At 35.9% G+C, this 17,642-nt stretch overlaps 2 protein-coding genes across 2 annotated transcripts in view; both read left to right on the plus strand.

The window, feature by feature from the left end:
- Positions 1 to 17,642, plus strand: part of PKP2 (plakophilin 2) — a 122,979-nt gene that overhangs the window by 32,048 nt on the left and 73,289 nt on the right. The window contains exon 3 of the mRNA XM_074270574.1: positions 272 to 957. Within this exon, the coding sequence (XP_074126675.1) occupies positions 272 to 957 (686 nt within the window). The remainder of the gene's footprint in view (positions 1 to 271; positions 958 to 17,642) is intronic.
- LOC141544428 (uncharacterized) lies at positions 8,524 to 16,233 on the plus strand. Its single transcript, XM_074270573.1, has one exon. The coding sequence runs from the start codon at positions 12,622 to 12,624 to the stop codon at positions 13,792 to 13,794; it is 1,173 nt and encodes a 390-aa protein (XP_074126674.1). The 5' UTR covers positions 8,524 to 12,621; the 3' UTR covers positions 13,795 to 16,233.

Raw genomic sequence — 17,642 nt, forward strand, 5'->3', positions numbered from 1 at the left:
TCTTAGGTCCAACCAGGTCATAGTTGAAATATGGGAATTATATTTGTGTGGGCAGTGAGTAAAACTGGAAGCTGTAAATAAATAGTACATGTAGCCTTCTACAAAGAATAGAATCTATGTTGACAATTCCTAAGAAGTCGCTCTTCTTCCTTTCAGATATTTTGGTCTTTCATTTGTTTATTGCTTATTTAATAATTTTTAATTATTAATTAGTAATAATTAAATAATATTCTTTAATAAAAACAAAAAAATTTGTCTGTTTTCTATTCAGACAGGCACAACAGCTACTTATGAGAATCACTTGGAAAAAGGAAGAATCCACTATAATTCACAAAAGTCAATGGAAAAAAAGTCTCAAAGGCAGCCTCTGAGGAGACTGGAGATTTCTCCTGGGAGTAGTCCTGAGAGAGTTAATTATGCACATAGTGATTACCAGAAAAACCAGGCAGCATACAATTTGAGGCATCAAGAGAGTAAGAGATCCACTGTCCTCATGCCACCAAGATATGCTCGTTCAGAAATTGTTGATTTCAACCATCATGGTACCATGAGCAGGCAGCGTCATTATGATACTCACCACAGGCAATACCAGTATGGATCTATTAGTGACACAATTTTTGATAGTTTCCCTGCCAGTCCAGTAGTACTCACATATCCCAGGCCAAGAACCAGCCGAAGTATGGGAAACCTCTTGGAGAAAGAAAACTATCTGACTTCAGGGCTTCCTTCAGGACAAGTCAGACCTATGGTGTCTCTACAAGGCCAGAATAAGGCATCTGTTCATTCTACCTGGCATCAGCGTTCCTTCCATAATACTCATGCTCTGAGAGATACTCTGCCTAGTGTCAGTGCAGGAACCAGTGGGAAGCAAACACATATGACAATTGGCCAGGCAACAACAGCAGGAGTTGGAAATTTACTAATTGAAAGAGCTGCTTTCAGTGATTTCCAAGTTGGGTAAGTCTGCCTCTTGAATCTGTCATTTATGATCTAGCACATTCTGTTCCTGAACCTATTGACATGTGAGCTGACATTTCTCAGTCTAGAAAGAAAGCTTTACAGAGATAAGGGATTAAAATAATGCACATTCAACCATTTGCCTAACTGGCAAGTTATTTGTTGTGTTACCCTTGGGAAAAAAGCCAAACTGCCGTTTCATATTTCTGCTTTTCAAGTTGAGCATTCAGGGAACTATGTCCAAATGAAATATTGATAGAAGCTGTATTTATCACTGCACAGGATGAAGATGAAGTTTGAGAGGAGGTTAAGTTGTAAAATAAATGAAAAGGTGAATTTCATAATAGATCATGATAAGAATTATTATTTTTTTGCCATTTTTTTTTAATAAAAGAAGTATGTCAGAGATAAGGGATTAAAATAATGCACATTCAACCATTTGCCTAACTGGCAAGTTATTTGTTGTGTTACCCTTGGGAAAAAAGCCAAACTGCCGTTTCATATTTCTGCTTTTCAAGTTGAGCATTCAGGGAACTATGTCCAAATGAAATATTGATAGAAGCTGTATTTATCACTGCACAGGATGAAGATGAAGTTTGAGAGGAGGTTAAGTTGTAAAATAAATGAAAAGGTGAATTTCATAATAGATCATGATAAGAATTATTATTTTTTTGCCATTTTTTTTTAATAAAAGAAGTATGTCTTCTCATGTAGAAAAGTTTAAAGTGAGGGATCTCAAATAATATTGGAAGCTGGTTATAATAAAATGAAAATAAAGAGATAGTAAACAATTTCTATTTCTCCATTTATTTTTGAATGACTGATACATATTGATCCTCAAAATAGCTGCTAGTGAATTTTTTTATACTATTCCTTAGCATATCTTTCTTGTTTTTATGGTTCATTTAGATTTAGGAACTAGCTATTTTAAATTTAGCCAACTTTTTACAAGAATTATCAATGAAGATATTACACCCATATTTTCTGCAATAAGTTATATCTTTAAAGTTAATATCATTCAATTTAGCATGTATTAAGTGCCTGTTACATTCCAAGCCATGGGAATGCTAAGATTAAAACATTTTAAAGAACAATTTCAACTCTTTAGGTTTAAGTCTTCCTGTCTTTAAACCCAGCATTCTACCCATAGTACCCTCTAATTGCTGCAGAAATAGTCAAGAGAGAGCAAATACTTGGACCTGCAGAGATCAGAGATGTAAGAGATACTGCCTTAGCTTAGCTAGTTCCTGAAAAAGGAGAATTTTATTAGTTAGTCATAGAATGTGAGGAAGGCAGCATAAAATAGGTTGGTAACTGTATTCATGAATGGAAGCAGAAGAATGCAGGATGAGATTGTGGAGCCGCAGCTAGTATTTCAGTTTGGCAAGAATATAATATAGACAATAAGATAGATAACAGAAAAAGAGAGATTAGTCCCTGCTTGTGAAGGGCCTTTAATGTCAGGCTAAATACAGTCTATTCTTTTCATTGAGTGACAATAAGGCTTTTGAGGTGGGAAGTGAAATGTAGGGTGAAGAGTCAAGGATTACTATGAGGTTTAGAAGATAAGTAATTAGAATAATGGTGGTACTCTCATCAGTTAATAGGGAAGTTTGGATAAGGGACAAAGTTTGAGGAGAAAAATGTTGAGTTCTACTTTTCACTTGTTTGAAATGCCTATGGGTCATCCTATTTGAAATATACAGTAGACAATTGGTAATTCAGGACTGGAGCTCAGCAGAGAGACTAGAGCTAGGGTTAGATCTAAAAGACATCTCCCCAAAAATAGTGATTTCATGAATGAAAAACCCAAGAGACAGAGATTCTGGGTACTAGCTAATAATAAATTGAAAGTATATTATTTCTCTCCAATAATTAAAGAACTCCAATAGAAAAACTGAATACTTTAAATATCTTTGTGAAAGGAGTTGCTATGGCAAGTAAAAATTAATTCTGATGTGTGGACATTTTTGAAGAAGTGAACTAGGAGCCTTCCAAGAATATGATTATGAGACTCGGCTGCTTCCAGCAATCGGGGCAATTTGCCTCATTTTCCTCATTTATAAAATGGGAATAATAATAGCACCTATTTCACAGGATTGTTGTGAGAATAATATGAGATAATATTTACAAAACAATTAGCATAGTACCTGGAACATAGTAGGTGCTATATAAATGCGAGGCATTTTTATTGTTACTGAACAAGTTATAGATTAAATGCATGATCCTAATACTATACAAATAAACATAAACAAGAAAGGAAAATAATGAGAGGATTATATTGAATATGTGGCAATTACCATGTGCAATAGAAAACATGAATAATATCATCTGGTTACATGTGCATTTTATAAATTTCACTTGAATTATGTTACTTTAGATACTAATAGTCCTTGCTCTTTTCCAACCTGCTGTTTTCTCTGCCCTTGTACTAATGAAGATGGACTTGTGGAGGTATTGGGGTTAAGTGGCTTGCCCAAGGTCACACAGATAGGAAGTATTAAGTGTCGGAGGCTAAATTTGGATTCAGGCCCTTCTGATTTTAGGGCTGGAGCTCTATCCACTGCATTATCTAGCAGCCCCTATGGGATCTTTTTTTTTTTAATTATTTTTTCCCTTAGCTACATGTAGACAATTTTCACATTCAATTTTTTTTTTTAATTTTGAGTTCCAAACTTTCTTTTCTACCCTCAACCCCCCCACTTTCAACCTTCTCTGAGACAAGAAACAATTTCATATAAGTTATATTGTTCAATCATGCAGAATTTATTACCATATTAGTCATGTTGTGAAAGAAGACATGTGGAAGGGGAAGCAAAGTGAAAAATAGTATGCTTTGATCGGCATTCAGACTCCATTAGTTCTTTCTATAGAGGTGAATAGCATTTTTCATCATGAGTGCTTTGGAATTGGATTATTGTATTACTGAAAATGTCTTTCTTAGTTGATCTTCATAAAATGTTACTGTTACTGTGTACAAGCTTCTCTTGTACTTTATTTTGAATCAGTTTAAATCTTTCCAAATTTTTTTGTTAAGTTCTCCTGTTTATCATTTCTTATATCACAATAATATTCCATTGTAATCATATGCCACAACTTGTTCACCCATTCTCTAGCTGATGGACATCTGCTTAATTTCCAATTCTTTGTCCCCACAAAAAAAGCTGTGCTATAAGCATTTTTATATAAATTGGTATCTAACATCTTTTGGGAGATATACAGACCCAGTATTAATATCACTGGATAAAAGGGTATGCACATTTTTATAGCTCTTTGGGCATAGTTCCAAATTGCTCTTTAAAATGGTTGGATCAGTTCACAACTTCACCAGCAGCACATTAGTATATCAATTTTCCCATGTCCCTTCTAACATTTATCACTTTTCTTATTTGTCATATTACTCAATCTGATAGTTGTAAGATCTCCCCAGCTGGCCAGTGGTCAAAGGTATTCTTGTAGGGTCTTAAATTCCTCTCTTCTCCTTATATTTGACAGATAAACTGTTCATTGTTCCCCTAATTTACTTTTGGTATTACTTTTTATGTTTAAAATATGTAGCCATTTTGATCTTATTTTGGTATACAGTATGAGGTACTGATCTGTAGCTAGTTTCTGCCATACTATTTTCCAGTTTTCTCTATACTTTTTGTTAAATAATGAGCAATTATTCCAAAAGCTGTGGTCTTATAAAACACAAAATTAACGTGGTCATTTACTAATGAGTCTTGTGTGACTAATGTACTCCTCTGATATACCAATCTATTTCTTAGCCAGTAAAAGACAATTTTGGTGATTACTACTTTATTGATACAATATGGTACAGCTAGGCTATCTTGCTTCATGTTTGTTTTCATTCATTAATTCCCCTGATATTCTTGACTTTTTGCTTTTACAGATAAAATTTGCTATTTTTTTTCTAGCTCCACAAAAACTTATTGATAGTTTTATTGATAGGGCAAGTAAATAATTTTTAATAATGTCTTATTTTAAAAATACATTCAAAGATAATTTTCAACATTTATCCTTGCAAAACCTTGGGTTTTTTCTCCCTGCTTTCCTCCCACTCTGCCCCCTAAACAGCAGGTAATCCAATATATGTTAAACATGTGCAATTCTATACATATTTCCACATCTATCATGCTGCACAAGAAGAATCAGATCAAAAAGGGAAAAAAAAAATGAGAAAGAAAAAAAGTCAAGCTAGCAACAATAAAAAAGGTGAAAATATTGTGTTGTGAGCCACAATCAGTCCCCACAGGGGAATACAGATGGATGCAGATATTCTCTCTATCACAAATCTATTTGAATTGACTTGAATCACCTCATTATTGAAAAGAGCCAAAACCATCACAACTGATAATCATATGATCTTCTTGTTGCTGTGTACAATGTTCTCTTAATTCTACTCACTTCACTTAGCATCAGTTCATGTAAGTCTCTCCATGCCTGCTGGTCATTTCTTATAGAACAATAATATTCCATAACATTCAAATACCATAACTTGTTCAGTCATTTCTAACTGATGGGCATCCACTCAGTTTCTAGTTCCTTGCCACTACAAAAAGGGCTGCTACAAATATTTTTGCACATCTAGGGATATTTAGGCTTTTTATTTTCTGGTCTGTTAATCTAAGTAATATATATTTTCAAGAATATTCATCAATTTCACTCAAATTGTCAGATTTAATTGGCATAAAATAGGGCTAAATAATTTCTAGTGATTGCTTCAATTTCATAAAATCAGCTTCTAGATTTATTTATTGGCTAAGCAGTTTTTTGAGTTTTGGTTTTATTTTGTTTTGTTTTTACTTTCAATCTCACCTTTCATTTTCAATTTGGTGCTTAATTACAGACTTTGAATTGTATACCTAATTATTGATGTCCTTTTTTCATTTTGCATATAGAAAATTTAGAAAAATAAATTTTTTCCAACTATTGCTTTGTCTGGATCTCAGAAATTTTGGCATGCATGTTGTTTCATTGTTGTCATTCTTTTTACTGAAATTATTGATTGTTTTTGTGATTTGTTCTTTGACCCACTTATTCTTTGGTTTCCAGTTAATTTTGAGCCTATCTTTCCATTACCCTTTGTTGAATATAATTTTTAGTGCATTACAAGCCCAAAAGATGAGTATAGAAGCAGTAGGGCAGGGATGCTGCTGGTTATGGCACTTGCAAGAGCTTTTGGTTTGGGGTTCCAGGTCAGACAGAAGAATTGAAATGAACCTTCAGGTACCATTTCCCCAATCCCAGGATAAGAGGTGCTTATACTAACAGTTCTCGTTTAAAAAAAAAAATGATCAGGCAAAGGAGAAAGAACCCAACCATAGAAACTTACTCTGAGAATAGGGGGAGGGTGGATCCAAGATGGCAGAGAGGACATATGCTTCATGCTGAGTCCTCCCTCACTACTGAAATAGTGCTTGACTGGTAGAATCCACGAATATTGGGAGAAAAACAAATTACCAGCAAAAAATAATCTGATAGATCACCAGAAAAGGTCTGTCTCAATCAGGCAGGAGGAGGACAGTGCAGGCAGGGAGGCAGAAAACGGATGTTAGCACACACTGAGTGGACCAGGGACAAAGTGCAGTCTCTGTGGGTGGAGAATTTGCAGGGATGACTCTACCACAAGTTTGCTGCTCTGCTTTGGTTGCAAAGCAGTAGATCAGCAGAGAAGTTACACAAATGCCAAAGGTAGAGTGTACCCCAAAACGCCAGAGTTTCACAGGACGTGACCACACCCATCCTGCACCAGGAGTGACTCAACACGACCACAGCACAGCTGCGCAGCCGCATTCCACAACTCGGCATTCTTCCCAGGGCAGTGGCACTTCTGCAGCATGGGGGCTCTTACAGGGCAGTCACACTTCCACATGATGACTGCTCTTCACAGCCTATTCACAGGACAGCTGTTGTCCATCTGTCCCTGTTCTGTAAAGGAAGCTGGGAAAATGAGTAAAAAAGCAAAGTGAGCTCTAACTATAGATAGCTTCTATACAGAAAGAGAGCAGATTTCCAACCCTGAGGAGACTAATAGCAGACAGTCTCCAGACAAAATCCCAAAGAGGGATATAACCTGGTCCCCATCACACAAGGCTTTCCTAGAAGAAATTATAAAAGATTTTAAAAGAGAGCTAGAAGAAAAATAGGGAAAAGAGAGAGAAGTTCTGCAAGAGAGTATAGAAAAGGTATATAACTCATTAAAAGAAAGATTTGATATAGTGGGGGAAAAAATAACTTCCCAAAATGTGAATTGGAAAAGGTGAAGAACTCCCAGGGAAATAGAATTTATGAATTGAAAAAGATAAAAAACTCAAAGAAAAGTAGGATTTGTGAATTGGAAAAAGAAAATAACTCATTAGAAATCAGTACTGAACCAACGGAAATGAATGATTCATTGAGACATCAAGAATCAGTCAAGCCAAACCAAAAAAAAAAAAACAAAATGAAAAAATTTAAAAAAATTGTTAAATATCTACTTGGAAAAACAATGGACCTGGCAAATACATCTAGGAGAGATAATCTAAGGATTATTGGGCTCTCTTGAAAACCATGATGAAAAAAAGAGCCTAGACACCATTTTTCAGGAAATCATCAAAGAGAACTGTCTAGATATAATAGAATTAGAAGGTAAAATAGGCATTGAAAGAATACATCGAACACCTTATGAAAGAGACCCCCTAAAGTAAAAACTCCAAGGAATATTTTGGCTAAATTTCAGAACTATCAGACTAACGAAAAAATATTACAAGCAGCTAGGAAAAAAAAAAACAAAAAACAATTCAAATACCAAGGAGCCACAATAAGGATCACTCAGGATCTAGAAGTTTCTACATTAAAGGATTGAAGGGCCTGGAATCTGATATTCTGAAAGACAAAAGAACTTGGAATGCAGCCAAGAATAAAGAACCTAGTTAAACTGAGCATTTTCTTCCAGGGAAGAAGATGGACATTCAATGAAACAGGTGAATTCCATTTATTTCTAATGAAAAAACCAGAGCTAAACAAAAAATTTGACCTCCAAATATAGAACTCAAGAGAAGCATAAAAAGATAAAAAGAACTCTTGAGAACTATATTTCTATTATGGACATACATAAATACATAACGAGTGCCTTTAAAATTTGATTTTACTATTGTAATATTTTTAATAAAAAGAATTAGAAGTGGAAAGGTGATTGTATCAGAAAAAGTGAAAAATGGAGGTAAAAAGAGGGAAATTGCATCTCACAAAGAGGCAAATGAAGCCTATCATATCTGAGGGAATTAAGGAAGGAGGAGGAATATATTGTTTGAATCTTACTCTCACCAGATTAGGCTCAAAGAGAATGTGTTTACAGAGAAACTTCTCTCACCTCATTAAAAAATGGGAGAGGAAAAGGGAAAAGGAAAAGAGTAGGCTAAATAGAAGGAATACAGAAATAATAAGGGGAAAGTATAAGAAAGGGGGAGGGACTCAAAGGGGAAGGAGGGATTCTAAAGAGAGAGCTGCATGAGGCAAGTGGTGCTCATAAGTTTAACACTGGGGAGTGGGGTAAGAGGGGAAAGAAAAAGAAAAGTATAATCTGGGGATAATAAGATGGCAGGAAATACAAAATTAATAGTTCTAACCATAAATGTGAATGAATGAATTCTCTCATAAAGCTGAGGTGGATAGCAGACTGGATCAAAAGCCTGAATCCTACAATATATTGTTTACAGGAAACAGATTTAAAGCAGGTTGATACATACAGAGTAAAGGTAAAAGGCTGGAGCAGAATCTTTTATGTTTCAGGTGAAGTAAAAAAAAAAAAAAAAAAAAAAAGCAGGGATAGCCATCCTTATCTCAGATCAAAACAAAAGCAAAAATTGATCTAATTAAAAGGGATAAGGAAGGAAACTATATCTTGCTAAAGGGTACCACAGATAGTGAAGAAATATCTCTGTTAAACATATATGCACCAAGTGGTATAGCATCTAAATTCCTAAAGGAGAAGTTAAGAGAATTGCAAGAAGAAATAGACAGCAAAACTATAATAGTAGAAGATCTCAACCTTGCACTTTCAGAATTAGATAAATCAAACCATAAAACAAATAAGAAAGAAGTTAAAGAGATAAATAGAATATTAGAAAAGTTAGGTATGATAGATCTTTGGAGAAAACTGAATGGAGATAGAAAGGAGTACACTTTCTTCTCAGCAGTTCATGGAATCTATAGAAAAATTGACCATATATTAGGACATTAATTAATTAAAACTAAATGCAGAAAGGCAGAAATAGTAAATGCATTCTTTTCAGATCACAAGGCAATAAAAACTACATTCAACAAAAAGCTAGGGGTAAATAGACCAAAAAAGTAATTGGAAACTAAATAATCTCATCCTAAAGAATGAATGGGTGGAACAGCAAATCATAGACACAATTAATAATTTCACCCAAGGAATGACAATAATGAGACAACATACCAAAATTTGTGGAATGCAGCCAAAGTGGTAATAAGGGGAAATCTTATATCTGTAGAGGCTTGCTTAAATAAAATAGAGGAAGAGAAGACAAATGAATTCGGCTTGCAACTTAAAAAGCTAGGAAAAAAAACCCAATCAAATATTAAACTTGAAATTCTAAAATTAAAAGGAGAAATTGATAAAATTGAAAATAAAAAACTATTGAATTAATAAATAAAACTAAGAGTTGGTTTTATTAAAAAACCAACAAAATAGAAAAACCTTTGGTAAATTTGATTAGAAAAAGGAAAGAGGAAAATCAAATTGTTAGTCTTAAAAATGAAAAGGGAGAAATTTCCACCAATGAAGAGGAAATTAGAGCAATAATTAGGAGTTACTTTGGCCAACTTTATGCCAATAAATTTGATAACCTGAATGAAATAGATGATTACTTTCGTAAATATAGGCTACCCAGATTAACAGAGGAGGAACTAAATTGTTTAAATAGTCCCATTTTAGAAAAAGAAATAGAACAAGCTATTAATCAACTCTCTTTTAAAAAAATCCCCAGGACCAGATGGATTTACAGGTGAATTCTACCAAAAATTTAAAGAACAATTAACTCCAATGTTATATAAGTTATTTGAAAAAATAGGGAATGAAGGAGTCTTACCAAATTCCTTTTATGACACAGACATGTACTGATACCTAAACCAGGTAGGTTAAAAACAGAGAAAGAAAATTATAGACCAATCTCCCTAATGAATATTGATACAAAAATCTTAATTAAAATATTAGCAAAAAGATTACAGAAAATCATTCCCAGGATAATACATCATGACCAAGTAGGATTTATACCAGGAATGCAGGGCATAATTAACTGTATCAATAACCAAATTAACAAAAACCATATTATCATCTCAATATAGAAAAAGCATTTGATAAAATCCAACATCCATTCCTATTAAAAACATTTGAGAGAATAGGAATAAATGGATTTTTTCTTAAAATTGTCAGTAGCATATATTTAAAACCATTAGTAAGCATCATATGTAATGGGGATAAACTGGAAGCATTCCCATTAAGATCAGGAGTGAAACAAGGTTGTCCACTATCATCATTATTATTCAATATTGTATTAGAAATGCTAGCTTCAGCAATAAGAGTTAAGAAAGAGATTAAAGGAATTAGAGTAGGTAATGAGGAAACCAAATTATCACTTTTTTTGCAAATGATATAATGGTATACTTAGAGAACCCCAGATGTTCTACTAAAATTCTATTAGAAATAATCCACAACTTTAGAAAAGTTGCAGGATACAAAATAAACCCACATAAGTCATCAGCATTCTTATATATCACTAACAAAATCCAACAGCTAGAGATACAAAGAGAAATTCCATTTAAAATAACTGTGGATAGTATAAAATATTTGGGAATCTATCTGGCAAGGGAAAGTCAGGAAGTAAATGAGCAAAATACAAAACACTTTCCACACAAGTTCAGATCTAACCAACTGGAAAAATATTAAGTGCTCTTGGATAGGTTGAGCGAATATGATAAAGATGACAATACTATCTAAACTAATCTATTTATTTAGTGCTATACCAATCAGACTCCCAAGAAACCATTTTGATGACCTAGAAAAAAAATTTCAAGGGAACTAATGAAAAAAAAATCAAATGAAGGTGTCCTGATATAAAACTATATTGTAAAGCAATGGTCACCATAACCATTTGATATTGGCTAAGAAATAGAGTAGCTGGGTTAGGTTCACAGGACAAAATAGTCAATAACTATAATAATCTAGTGTTTGACAAACCCAAAGACTCTAGCTTTTGGGATAAGAATTCATTGTTTGACAAAAACTGCTGGGAAAATTGGAAGTTAGTATGGCAGAAACTAAGCATTGACCCACACTTAACACTGTACACCATGATAAGATCAAAATGGGTTCATGACATAGGCATAAAGAATGAGATTATAAATAAATCATTTTGTCAAATGAGTTTACTTCTCAGATCTGTGGAGAAGGAAGGAATTTGTGATCAAAGAAGAATTAGAGATCATTATTGATCACAAAATAGAAAATTTTGATTATATCAAATTTAAAAGTTTTTGTACAAACAAAACTAATGTAGGCAAGGTAGAAGGGAAGCAATACACTGGAAAAACATTTTGATATCCAAATGATCTAATAAAGGCCTCATATGTAAAATAAATAGAGAATTGACTCAAATTTATAATAGTTCAAGCCATTCTCCAGTTGATAAATTGGATATGAACAGACAATTTTCAGATGAAGAAAATGAAACTATTTGTAGTCACATGAAAAGCTGCTCCAAATCACTGTTGATCAGAGAAATGCAACTCTGAGATACCACTATGTTAGGATTACTAGGTGCTAACTAGATTGTCTAATTTAGCATGGTACTTAACAATTCTCTAGCTCAGAGTTCACACCTTTAGTTCAAATCTTTAAAGGAGTTTACACCTTTAAAAGGAGCTTGCTCATTGGCCTGTAAGGAGTTCCCACAAGCCCATTCTCTGGGAGGATAAAAGGAGGGCAGTCTGGAAGGAGGCAGTCTTGAAGAAGGAGAAGGCAGTCTAGATTGGGTCAAGGATAAGACTTTCCAGGAAAACTTCAGGGAAGCTGGAGGAGATTCAGAGCCAGGATTCAGGAAGAAGAGGATTCAAGATTCTACCTTCACTCTGGCTGGAGGCTCCAGAAGCCTCCCAAGAAACCTGTTCACAGAGAAAAGGATTTACAGAAAAGAAATCTCCTCCCAGAGAAGGATTATAATTGAGGACAACAGAACTTCACATTTTGGCACCCATTGTGGGGCAAGGACTTTTGCTTATCCTGACTCTGGCTGATTCTGAGCCCTTCTGAAGGAGCTAGCCTGGACTTGACATTTTGGTGCCCAAATAGGACACTTCATCTTTGACCATTCTGGTGGCTCTCCTGCCTCCTTCACTCCTCCACTAAGACCAAGGCTGGTCCCGAGATCCTTCAGAAACCTAGTCTGGACACTACCTTTAGGCACCCAGTGTGGGCCTCTAGAAAGCATAGTATATTGTCACCCCAATTTAGGGGCTGAAGAGAGTACACTACATTTGTTGCTCAAGTGAGGCCCTGCACCTGAAGCCCTACACTCAGCAGCTCAACTGACAGGATTGGTGAGTTCAGTGGAGAAGTCCCCCAGACCTGTGAAGACTCTGCTCCTCCCCAGGCAGCAGATGGAGCCCAAGGAGGGTTTGACTTCTGGCTTTCTCACGGCCCCCATTCAGGAACTGGTGACTTTCCAGGATGTGGCCGTGGATTTCACCAGTGAGGAGTGGAGGCTTCTAGAGCCTAGCCAGAGAGCCCTGCACAGGAATGTGATGCTAGAGAACTACCAGAACCTTTTCTCTGTGGGGATTCCTGTTTCCAGACTGGATCTGATCTCTGTGTTGGAGAAGCAACAAGGAGCCTCGAATCCCAAGAGCAGAGACTCCAGTGGATCTCATCAAGATTTCCTTACTGAACATCAGAGAACTCACACTGGAGAGAAACCATTTTTGTGTAAGGAATGTGGGAAAGGTTTTAATTGGAGGAACGCTCTCAGTGTTCATCAGAGAGTTCATACTGGAGAAAAACCCTTTCTATGTAAGGAATGTGGAAAAACCTTCAGCCAGAGTGGACACCTTATTGTACATCAGAGAATTCACACTGGAGAGAGACCCTTCGAATGTAACAAATGTGGAAAAGTCTTCAGCCATCAAGGAAGCCTTACTGTACATCAGAGAACTCACACTGGAGAGAAACCATTTGTATGTAATGAATGTGGAAAAGCCTTCAGCCAGAGAGGATGCCTTACTGTACATCAGAGAACTCACACTGGAGAGAAACCCTTTGTATGTAATGAATGTGGAAAAGCCTTCAACGAGAAAGGATGCCTTACTGAACATCAGAGAATTCACACTGGAGAGAAACCCTTTGTATGCAAGCAATGTGGGAAATGTTATAGGAAGAGGTACAATCTCACTGTTCACCACAGAGTTCATACTGGAGAGAGACCCTTTGAATGTAACGAATGTGGAAAAGTTTTCAGCCATCAAGGAAGCCTTACTGTACATCAGAGGATTCACACTGGAGAGAAACCCTTTGTATGTAATGAATGTGGAAAAGCCTTCAGTGAGAGAGGATGCCTTACTGTACATCAGAGAATTCACACTGGAGAGAAACCATTTGTATGTAAGGAATGTGGAAAAGCCTTCAACGAGAGAGGATGCCTTACTGTACATCAGAGAATTCACACTGGAGAGAAACCCTTTGTATGTAATGAGTGTGGGAAAGGCTTTACTAGGAGATTTAACCTTATTACTCATCAGAAAATTCATATTAAAGAGAAACAGAATTTGTTGAAATAGTGAGATTTCAGACAGGAACCACCCCTTCACTGTTACCAGAGAATTCATAAGATTCTGGCAACTCATTGGGAGAAAAATGTATTCTTCTTAAAATAATTCATTGTGTCTCTTTTTCATTAACATGCCACCTGCACTTCTCAACCTGGGCCTTTTTCATCCCCTCCCAATCCAACACATGAAAACACTGTATGTATTGTTTCACACTTAGTCCACCATACTTGTAAAGAATGTAGATTGATCCAGGGTAATGAAAAGCAGAGCCCAGCTCCAAGATATCAATCAAGAGATAGGTGGGGCATGATGGCAGCTGAGGTTACACCCCAAGAGCCTTTAGAAGGTCAGGACTCTGATATGATCTATCTGCTGAAAAGCAATCACATAAGGGGCAGCTTAGGTGGCACAGTAGATAAAGCACCAGCCTTGAATTCAGGAAGACCCGAGTTCAAATGTGGTCTCAGACACTTAACACTTCCTAGCTGTGGGATCCTGGGCAAGTCACTTAACTCCAGCCTCAGGAAAAAAAAAAGAAAGAAAGAAAAGAAAAGCAATCACATGGCAGAAAGGGATTACTTGATGATCAGTCAGCCAAAAGGCAATCGGATTGCAGAAATGGATTACACTTGGGGAGAATACAGGCCTTTTAAACCAACAGGGCAGTGTCCAGTGCAAACAGCTCCAATGTAATTGTCAGATGATGAGAAGAGATTTAGAAAGTGAAGAATAGAAGGAAATTAGATAGGTTAATTGCCTGGGAGAGAGGGTTTGCTTGTATTTTACAGACAGAGAAGGAAACAGATGGGTGGCAACAAGCACCTGGAGACAGAAAAAAAGAAAAACCTCAAAACAAAGGAAATCTAAGAAACATCTGACACTGAAAGAGCATGGCTGATGAGACTGTTAAAGGACTTGAAAACCAGCAGAGATCATTGGTTTCCTTGAGATGAAAAATTGTTGATGAAGACTATTGTAGGACTTTAAAACTTGCAGGAATTTTTGGATTTCTGGCATATGAACTAATGGACAATGGACTTATGGACATGTATAAATTATCAATTTATGATTATTTGATCATATTATTTATGATATCACTTCTAGCATGTGTTATGTTATTATGTGCTTTTGTAATTATGTGTAATACCTCCCATATTGATGGATTTATGTTTCAAAGTCATGACCACTCTATGTTCTAAATTGAAAGAAAGAGGGAGATGTTAGGATTACTAGGTGCTAACTCGGTTGTCTAATTTAACATGGTACTTAACAATTCTCTAGCTCAGAGTTCACACCTTTAGTTCAAATCTTTAAAGGAGTTTACACCTTTAAAAGGAGCTTGCTCATTGGCCTGTAAGGAGTTCCCACAAGCCCATTCTCTGGGAGGATAAAAGGAGGGCAGTCTGGAAGGAGGCAGTCTTGAAGAAGGATGAGGCAGTCTAGATTGGGTCAAGGACAAGACTTTCCAGGAAAACTTCAGGGAAGCTGGAGGAGATTCAGAGCCAGGATTCAGGAAGAAGAGGATTCAAGATTCTACCTTCGCTCTGGCTGGAGGCTCCAGAAGCCTCCCAAGAAACCTGTTCACAGAGAAAAGGATTTACAGAAAAGAAATCTCCTCCCAGAGAAGGATTATAATTGAGAGACAACAGAACTTCACACCACTACACATCTCTCAGATTAGCTAAGATGACAAAAAAAGATACTGATGAATGTTGGAGGGGATGTGGGAAAACTGGCACACTTGATACATTATTGGTGGAATTGTGAATGCATCCAACCATTCTGGAAAGTAATTTGGAACTATGCTAAAAAAGTTATCAAACTGCATACCCTTTGATCCAGCAGTGCTACTACTGGGCTTATACCCCAAAGAGATCTTAAAGAAGGAAAAGGGATCTGTATGTGCCAAAATGTTTGTGGCAGCCCTTTTTGTAGTGGCTAGAAACTGGAAATTGAATGGATGCCCATCAATTGGAGAATGGCTGAATAAGTTGTGATATATGAATGTTATGGAATATTACTGTTCTGTAAGAAATGACCAGCAGGATGATTTTGGAAAAGCCTGGAGAGACTTACATGAAGTGATGCTGAGTGAAATGAGCAGGACCAGGAGATCATTATACACTTCAACAACAATACTATATGATGATCAATTCTGACGGATGTGGCTTTCTTCAACAATGAGATGAACCAAATCAATTCCAGTTGTTCAATAATGAAGAGAATCGGCTACACACAACGACAGAACTATGGGAAATGATTGTGAACCACAATATAGCATTTCCACTCCTTCTGTTTTTGTCTGCTTGAATTTTGTTTTCTTTCTCAGGTTATTTTTACCTTATTTCTAAGTCCGATTTTTCTTTATTTCTATTTACAGCAAAATAACTATGGATATGTATACACATATGTTTTTAACATATATTTTAACATATTTAATATGTATTAGTCTACCTGCCATCTAGGGGAAAGGGTGGGGGGATGAAGGGGGAAAGTTGGAAGAGAAAGCTTTGCAAGAGTCAATGCTGAAAAATTACCCAAACATATATCTTGTAAATAAAAAGCTGTAATAAAAAGAGAGAGAGGGAGAGGGAGACAGAAGAGGGAAGACTGGGGTTCATCTTCAGAAGAGGACAGTGAAGTAAAAAAAGAAGAATTTATTGAAGAACTCACAGACTTCCAAAATGAGAGTTTGAGGAAAAACTAAATAAAATAAAATAAGAACCATCCAAGAAAAACAAGATTATGAAAAAAAAGTTAACCATTAAAAAAAGAGATAGTCTTAAAGAAGAAAATAATTCTCTAAAAATTAGAAATGAGCAAAGGAGGGGCAGCTAGGTGATGCAGTGGAGAGAGCACCAGCCCTGAATTCAGGAGGACTCGAGTTCAAATTTGGTCTCAGACACTTAACACTTCCTAGCTGTGTGACCCGGGGCAAGTCACTTAACCCCAGCCTCAGGGGAAAAAAAAAAAAAAAAGAAATGAGCAAAGGAAAGCCAGTGAAACTAAAAGAGACCAAGAAATAACAAAATAAAAAAGAATGAAAAAATAGCACAGTATGTGAAACATCTTTTTTTTTTTCTTCTTTTTTTTTCCTGAGGCATTTGGGGTTATGTGAGTTGCCCTGGGTCACACAGCTAGGAAGTGTTAAGTGTCTGAGGACACATTTGAACTTAGGTCTTCCTGATGTCAGGGCTGGTACTCTATCCACTGTGCCACCTAGATGCCCCTGAGAATGTGAAATATCTTATGAGGAAAACAACAGATTTAGAGAACAGATCAAGAAAAGAAAATATAAGAATAATTGTACTACTTGAAAGTTGTGACCAAGAAAAATGATCTTGACATATTAATTCAAGAAATAATCAAAGAAAATTGTCCTGGAGTTCCTGATTTAAACATAAAGGGTGCTATTATAAGCAAATTATAAGAATGAAGGGTAGTCTACTCCTCAGATCTATCGTGAGTCTATTCCAGCTGAGAGTTATAAGGTATGTATGTGGTGATATTAGTGGTGGGGTCCATTGCTCATACAAATTCTGACTGAAATTTTTCAGATTATATGGCAAGAAAAATTTATGCTCCAGGAGTTTAAGGAGGCTTCTATTTATAAAGGTGAAGGGAATAGATTGTCCTATGACAATCACAGCAGTCTTTGCTGGCATATAATATAACATGTCAATTTCAGGATGGTATGCTTGTCTGGGTTCTGGACAATGGATAATGCTCTCAATCTTTCCCAGTCACCAATGGAGGGAAACAAGGTTGTGTGCTTGCTTCCATTCTTTTTAGCATGATGTTTTCAGCCATTTTGTCAAATACCTTCAATGAGGATAAACATAGAATCAAAGTCAGCT

This window comes from Sminthopsis crassicaudata, chromosome 5 (assembly GCF_048593235.1).
Source record: "Sminthopsis crassicaudata isolate SCR6 chromosome 5, ASM4859323v1, whole genome shotgun sequence".
Taxonomy (NCBI): Eukaryota; Metazoa; Chordata; class Mammalia; order Dasyuromorphia; family Dasyuridae; genus Sminthopsis; species Sminthopsis crassicaudata.

Excerpts from the sequence above, each read along its gene's own strand:
- LOC141544428 (XM_074270573.1), top strand. The coding sequence starts at position 12,622 with ATGGAGCCCAAGGAGGGTTTGACTTCTGGCTTTCTCACGGCCCCCATT.